At 32.6% G+C, this 8,784-nt stretch overlaps 1 protein-coding gene across 1 annotated transcript; it reads right to left on the bottom strand.

The window, feature by feature from the left end:
• Positions 1 to 208: 208 nt before the first annotated feature.
• On the bottom strand, positions 209 to 804 carry EAF02_001041 (uncharacterized protein; the record flags this gene model as incomplete). Its single annotated transcript, XM_038897089.1, has 2 exons — positions 209 to 445; positions 512 to 804. 2 exons carry the CDS (start codon positions 802 to 804, stop codon positions 418 to 420), a joined length of 321 nt encoding a protein of 106 aa, XP_038763948.1. The 3' UTR covers positions 209 to 417.
• Between the last annotated feature and the right edge of the window lie 7,980 nt (positions 805 to 8,784).

The following is an 8,784-nucleotide window of genomic DNA, read 5'->3' on the forward strand; positions in this document are numbered from 1 at the left end:
CACCCTCAAACATTGAGATCGGAAATACTAATATAACTATCATCATCATTACTTGTGACGAAGTCGAATAATACTATTCAGAGACTAGATCTTGACCCATAATTCATAAGTACATTTGCGATCACGATTTTTCATTTATTGGAGACCATTATTATTATTGCGCATTTTAGAATTGTATAAATGCGAATCGTACTAGTCTCGGTATCACCTTAACCATATACAATGCTCATGGTGACTAGGAAGCACCGCCAACCATGCAAAATCCCTAATCATCGACGACGATAAGAAGCTTCATCGCGGAACGCCCAACTCTCCAAGATTGACGTATGTTATTTAATCTTCAGTAACGTTGTTCAGACAAGCTGCCAGGTAAATGACAAGATCGTAGCGCGGTTGCAGTTTGACTGCCTTGATTCATTACAAAGTACCAGTAGCATCTATCTTTCTATATAGTTATTAGCATAAAATTCCGACTACAAGTCATGAAATGCGATGAAAATCGATCACTTACTTACTTAATAGCGCGGATACAAATTGAATGGCACTAGCGATAAGAATGACACCGATAGTTCCCAAAAAAATCGCAGCAACTGCCATCGCTATCTTAGCAACAAAGAGGCTATATTTCTGGAGCGACTGAAGTTTTTGTCGCTGAGGACCATGCGGAATTAAGGGAAGCCCATTTTTGTCGATGGCAGCAAGCGACTTCGTGTTCATTGTGTGCATTTTGATTATTTGAGCGTATATCTCGATCATCACTATGGATGCCGTAATGGGAGCCCTCAAGATCTCTGGAATTAACATGATAATCTCTAAAACTGCTAGGAGAATAAATAAAAGTCGAGCGAAAGTGAAATTATTACAAAATCTCCCGATGATGGTGTTGATACCAGAATCAAATAGAAAATTTGATACGATAATTGTTCCCAAGAGTAAGGCGATAAGGATCGGCATGATATAAGACATAAGCAGTGTGGTGAAACTTTGGTAAGGGGTGAACTCAATTGCTACTTGATGAGGTGACTTTGAAATAAAAGAGAATCGGATGGATTGTAAATGAGTATCAAAGTTGGACTGGATAATGTAAGTTTCTAAGAATTTAATAACTGTTTGTTGAAATGGAGAAACTATATGGAAAACTACTACTGACTACTGTTAACTACTACTGTCCATCATTTTAGCCATCATTTTACCGAAAGCTTGATCCCCTTGTAGTTCAAGGGCATACGGCAACGTTCTTTGTTCTGAATACCATCACCTAGAACTGTTTTTTCTTTCTAATATAACAAACCTATCTAAATCATGTCTTGACATGGATTTCCTACCAACAATTGAGCAGACCAAAATTCAGAGTTCATTAAAATTGGTATTTCTTTCTTTAGAGCCCATCTAGCGCATGGATTGTGAAACTCTATAATAAGTCTATTAAACCACTTATTAATATCTTACTAATTAAGAGGTATTTTGATGAATAATATATGTATGATATGATTTTATATTATAAAATTATATTATCATATAGTTATGTGACAATATCTTCTATCAAATTGATTTATAGTAGAGTAAAATTGTTGGAAATCATATATATGATACTAAGCAGTATGCTAGTAACAAACATCTTTTTCTATTCTAACAGGTTATGAGCCCGGATGGCGCAGTGGTAGAGTGTACGATATGAGATCGTAACACAAGGACCCACATCCGGCAACTTGCGATTGGATAGAAAAAGATCCACACACCCACTTGTATGCAACCGGAACTGGAACCGGTTAGCTCCGCATAGAGGCGTAGAAGCTAGCTCCAAGGAAGAGCTGTAGGGCATACTACTTAAGGGGGAGTGTTGGAAATCATATATATGATACTAAGCAGTATGCTAGTAACAAACATCTTTTTCTATTCTAACAAAAATAATATGGAATCATATAGAAAGTTATTGATAAAATAGATTAAATTTATTAGTATACTTTCTTTTTATAATACAATATAGTTTTATAAGATATAATTTAAATCAATTTTATTTATAAATATAAAAACTATTAGAATTTCATTATAAATTATATAAATCTAGAATATTCTTCAAAGAAAACCTAAAGAAAGTAAGCAATTTAATTTCAATTCAGTCTAGCCCTTATAAATTAACTTCAATTCAATTTTTATATTATATATTCGACTTATTCCTAAGCTTAAATTGACTAGACTTTCTATTATTATTATAAAAGCTAACCTCCAAGATGGATTTCCGGAATGATTCTAAAGCTATCAAATTTCGAAGTCTACATCGAACTCAACCCTTTCCTAGCTCGATCATCTACTGTAGGAGAAATCATGCAATTAAATACGGCTTCATACAGTACTTTCGCCGCTGAGCTGGCATAAGCTTGATACAGATGTTTAGATCCAGAGCCTATATCTCGACACCGTAAGATAGCAGATATTTTCAGGGTACAGGAACAGGGTTGGAAGAATCACTCGAAGCGGTGCGATGGAAAGATAATCTACTTCGAAATACACAAAGCCCATCTGACAAACTTTTCGGTCTGGTTGTGACTTTAGCGAGGGATGGATTACTCTGTCATCGTATAGACCTTTGATGCAGAAGTACGACTCCGTGATGAAAAGCAAAAATACCTTGCTATTACAGCGAGAACATCGCTTGGAGAAAAAGGGTCTGATACTTGGGATAACAAAGGATATCAATTATGATATTGGAGAGTCAGTATTGGAATGATAGAGAGGCCGCATAAGAGGCTCATTCTTGATGTTACAATTGTTGGGCTGGCTTTTACTTCAACTCAGGATGGTTGATGTCGATCAGAGAAGGAAAGAAGTGTGTGAACAAGGGTATTCACTTCAAAGGAATGACTTCAATACAATGGCTACTGTATCAAAGGTATTAAGCGAATGCGAAAGAGACTAGCTCTTTCAGTAGTGCCTATATAAGGCCTACCATTTTCCCACTTAGCTAGCTCTTTAGATTGAATACAAATAGACATTTAGGGGCCTACTAATAATAGTGGGAACCACGTCTTCCGTATCTTTCTCGAACCAACAAGAAGCCAAAAAGTCTAATGTATCCCTTGAAGAACTCTCTCGGGGCTAAGGGCTTGATCTTTGCGTCTATTTCGATACGAAAGAAGGGCTAGTGTATAAGCTAAGTGAGAAAATACAAACAAGCGAATAAGGGGTCTATCGGAACCTGTCCAGTGCGTTTGAAGTCATTATCAAATTGAAAATATTACTATCAGAGTTTTAATATTAATCTGTATTATGAAAGGGAGTTAAAGTTCTCTAAATAGAATATTTTATTATTGTAGAATCATTTAATTAATCAAGATACTTAATGTGAAATAGGAGTTGATAAAGAAGTTAAAATCTATAATATCGATCTTCTTCTTTAAAAAAAGAAGAATGATTTGTTATATATTAATCGGACAATTAGAAGGGAAAAAAAACATTCTTATTATTGCTCTTATAGACTTATAAGTCTCACCTCTTACTTCCTCCTCTCAGATATATACTAAATTTTGTCGATCTTTATATAAATCTTACTTTCCAGATTTATGTGGAACTATATCTATATACTGCAAAAGTGATGGGACGCGATGGGCTTCGAATTCCTAGCCCTTTTGCCTTTTCCTCTAGAATCCGAACAGTAAGGTCTCTATTCCAGTTTCGCCAGAAGCATGTTAACAATATCTGCAATTATCATCAACGACTCCTCTTGTTGTCATCAACCTCCGTTCTTCTGATTATTTATCACTCGCTTCTCTTGCTATCACTGGATCCTCAGTCACCAATTCCTCACCTTCACATTTACCATTTTTCGGTGTACACATCTGCATTCTCTCGAATTTCTCTCCACTTCCTACATTCTGCATCACTGTGAATAGGAACAAGAGCAAAGCTCCATACTTCTTGCAGTTGACAAATGGCAAGTAACTTTTCAGAAAAATTATAACTCGAAGACGGTATGTATTTATATACCTTGGTGTATGTTTCCATCAACTTATACTTGTCCCCTATATCTATTGCAAATGTGCTCACATTCTTCCTTGATGTATCTCTTCTCTATCGTACCTCTTATCTTCCTTTCCTCTTGCTTTATCTCGCTTCATATCTTATCCTATTTCTTATATAAACGTTCTCTTTTCCACGTATATTTTTATTTTGTGCATAGCAACACGTTGACAGAATATCATGAATTCGAAGGATCTCTACCCTATATCTCATACTTCTGTTTTTTCTAGCAGCTGTGAGAATTTTTTTCCGAGTCTCAAGTTTATTCATCTTATTGTAGGAGATTGTTTTGCTTCCTTATTTTTGTCGAAATCTTCGATTATTGACTTCTTATTTTGATAATTATTGTTGTCCAGAATAGATCTACCGCCAAAACTACATTCACTCCAATTCTGGCCCTCTGCACTATCAATTTTCTTCTTTTTCCTTACCAAATTCCCCTCTAACCGTATCTCAACACCTCAATCTAGACACTGCAAACTCCTATACTACACCACAAACATGTTCAACTTCTAAGTGGAGTTTAGTAATTATCCTAACCGAAAAAGTCAAACTCAACTCCTGTTAGTAGATTTATTTACAATACCAAAACTGCCCTATATTCTCTTAACAATATACCCACATCATCTCATCTCACTCCCCCAAATTTTTCGCTTTAATGCAAATCCACTTTTTCCATCTCTAGCCCTACTTCTTTCCTCCAATCTGGATATAAATCCCCATGATTATATCTTACTTCATCTCTAATCAGATCACGTCTGGAACTTGTCAATACCATGTGGAGTCACTGCGAGGGTCCAGTCCTTCCATCCCTCCTTGAAGGATAATAGCAAGCTGATGTATCGGTTTCCTTTCGCAATACATGGGCCAAGTCTTTTAGATTCCCATTTTCTTATCATCCGTAGCTCATTATCACCACCATTATTAACTTTCATCATCGATATATTCCTTCTTTCACGTCAGTACTGCTTCTTGCTATCAAATATCGTACCTTTCATTGTTTTATACCCATATCACCACCTTATATCGCGATATCACTGCTGCCCTTTTCTACCGTTTCACTTCTTCTTTTCCCTTCCACTTTTCCCCTGCTCTATTCTCTATTTCTATTCATATACTCCACTAAATGCAACACACAACAAATTTCGAAGGAAACTTTTTCTTCGAAATACAATCCTTTCGCGATCGATTTAGATCATAATTATTAAACCAAATTGATTGCAATTGCTCTCAAGTAATTCTGATTAATAATTGTTGTGATATTGTTATCAGCATTTCAAATACGAAATGTATACGAAAATTCGCGTAAAATTTTCATTTCAAATTATCAAAATAAGAATAAGATCCTCAATATGAATTGTCTCAATAATCCATCAACATTTGGGGATATAGCTATAATAAAGGCTTTTTCTAAAGCCTTTATTATACTAAATACTTATTCTACTATTATTCTAGGTATTCCAATATCTTCAAACCCTTTTTCGTTTTCTAAAAACCTCTAATTCGAAATCTCTAGTCCCATTCTATTAATCAATCAGTTAATTATTTCTGAAAGAAGAGTCAAAGAGTTTAATCTATTTAGTGATCCTTTTATTACTCAAGATACAATCAATACTACTTATATATTTAATCAGAATAAGAAACGTAGCCCTACAATACCCCTTAGCAATCAGAACAAACAACCCAGGATACAAAACAAACCAACTACACCAAAGGAAGCAATCCTAAAAGCAAGAGACCTTATATTACTAGCATCCATTTTCACTTAATCATATAACAAACAATCTAAGCTTCTAGACCTTTTTAAAATCTTTAGAGAATATACCGAAAAGGGAAAGCTTACTATAACCTTCAATATTATCACATCTCAAATCACTTACCTCGAATCAGCTATACAGAAGATCGAATTGCAAGCTAAAATATTAGCCAAAAATCCAATCCTAATCACCACAATACCAACTAAACCTAATTATACAATTATAACAAAAGAAGGAGAATGGAATCTAGTCAGTAAAGGAAAAGCTATTAAGCCTACTTTAATAGACAAGAAGATTGAAATCACTCAAAGACGTCTAATCCTAATCAAACCAGAGATTACAAATATTATCTCCTTTTCGCCTATATCAATACGAAACCAAATAAACAAAGCATTTCAGAAAATTGAAATTAAAGGCCCAATCATAGCAGTAGTAACCCTATTGCTGAATAATAATATAATAATTACTATAAATGCTCCTTTTACATCACAATTCCTATTAAAAAAAAAGACAATCTGAAATAACCTTATCAAATTCAAAAGGATTCAAAAGACCAAGAATAACATAAGGTTATTATTTATAAAATACTTATAAAAGAATTCTCAGAATCAAAAAGAATAAATCTCATTTTTAAAGAAATTAAAATCTTCAATCTGGATTTCAAGTCTATAGAAATACCTTTTTGGCTTATATCAATATCAAAAAGAGCTTATCAATGGGAAAAAGCAATAGTAATTGCTTTTGTAATAAAATCAGAAGCAAAGTTAATTATCCAGAAACAATTATATATTGCTGGCATTAATATAAAAATAGAAAAGTTCTATGAATCCAAATCAACTATACAATACCAAAAATGCTAAGGATTTGAATATCAGGATACACATTATAAAAAGAATTCTTTCTATAAACTCTATAAAAGCAAATATATAATATTAGTATACTTGTGTGTAGTCTGTAATATTAAAGAAAAGTTCTGTTAATATCTAACTACCAAATGCTCGAATTGCTAAGAAAAGCATATAGTAAATTCAAGAATCTGCGAAATCTATCAAACAATCCAACAAAAAGCAGATAATATCAATTTATAAGCTATACTAATATTCGAATCCTTCAAATAAATCTTAACAGGAGCTTACAAGTTATAGAGAATATTCTATAGCTTGTAATAGAGCTTAATATCAATCTTATTATAATTCAAGAACCTTAGATTATCAAGAATGGAATCGATTATTCAAATTCAAGATTTATTATATACTTCAATTTTATACAAACACTACCAAGATTCGACTCTAATCACCGGCTATGTACATTATTATACATATCAAAAACTCTTTAAGCTATAATCAATCTAGCTTTCGATTCTCCAATAGATTCTGATATACAAATTTTCAATTATCAAAATGAAAACAAACCTTTTAAATCATTAATATATATAATAAAGCTGATCAAATTAAAGAGAATAATTTTATAATCGAAAGGTGCTTATATAACATATCTATTATACAAGAAACCATCCTTTTAGGCGATTTCAATGCCTATTATCTATAATGAAATTCTTTTTTAAAGAAAAACGGAAATGCTAATCAATTAGCTGAATGATTTGAAGATTAGAATTTTATTCTTTTAAATAAGCCTGGAATTAATACTTTCTATCAAACTAATCTTTTCAATTTAAGTGTTCTTAATTTAATACTAGCATTAAAGGGAATTTTTTCTCAAATTTATAACTAGCAAATGCTTTTAAATATAGAATTTATTAGAAGATTGGGTGGAAGAGGCCTCTATATTAACTATGTAGTTACGCGTGTAAGCATATTGATCTCCCCATAGTATTATATGAGGGGATCAATATGCCTGTCTATGATTCGTCTAATCTAGCCTGTTTAGGTAGCTGTATTACTAATCACTACACATGCTTAGTATCAATAACTTCTATTCCTTTTAACACTTCCCTATAGGAGTTACCACCTTTGATCTCCCTGATCTTCCGCATCTCTATTGTTTCAATCCCAGTATGTTTTTGAACCTTTCGAATGCTATTCTTGCTAAGGGTTTAGTTATCTCATCTGTTATTATATTCGATATATTGATATAACTAGTTATTACCTTTTCTTTTTTAGTAAAATCCCTGATGAAGTGGTAGTATATATCGATATACTTTGATTATTCATATAAATGTGGGTTTTTGGTTAAAGCAATTACTCCTTGGTTATTACCTAACAGTTGAATAGTATCTCCGTATATAGATATATATTCAGTCTTTTCAAGATCTTTAAGTATTTGAACTAATCATTTCTTTTATTTAATGAATATTGCTATTAATATATATTCGGATTCAGTACTTGATGTCACTATTAAATTCTGTTTTTTATTAGTTCACGATATTGATCTGTTATAGAATATAGTAACTCCCCCAGAAATACTTTTTCGATTATACTGATTATTTGTTTAGTTTGTATTAGTAAAGACTTTTATAATATCTACTAATAGGTTGTATTCCTTTACGATTTGATATTGTACTCCCTCAGGTCTGTATTTGAGTTTCTGAGTGATTGTAGCTTTCAGGTATCGTATTAAGTTCTTTATTCCTATTCTATAGCATTTCGCTGGCTTTACTATGTACTGTAACAGTTGATCTAATATAAAGGAGATATCTGGTCTTGTATATACTATTGGATGAATAAGACTATCTATAGCTTATTGGTATTCAGTAATATTAATCAGTTTGTCGTTTTCTATAGCAGGTTGTAGGTATAAGTAATTAGTAGTAGGTATCTTCTTAGTATAATACTGAACATATGAGATTCCGAATTTTGTAAGCATAGCTTTCAGATATTCTTTTTGATCCAATATAAGAGATCTATTTGCTCGATCTCTTATAACCCTAATACCTAGAATCTTACTAATCTCCCCTAGATTCTTAGCATTAAAACGTAATAAAAGTATTGTAGAAAACCAATTGAGTTGATCTTTTGAGATCGAGAAAGCAATTATATCATCGATATACACT

This window comes from Botrytis sinoallii (assembly GCF_014898435.1).
Source record: "Botrytis sinoallii strain Bc 23 chromosome Unknown BSIN_001, whole genome shotgun sequence".
NCBI lineage: Eukaryota > Fungi > Ascomycota > Leotiomycetes > Helotiales > Sclerotiniaceae > Botrytis > Botrytis sinoallii.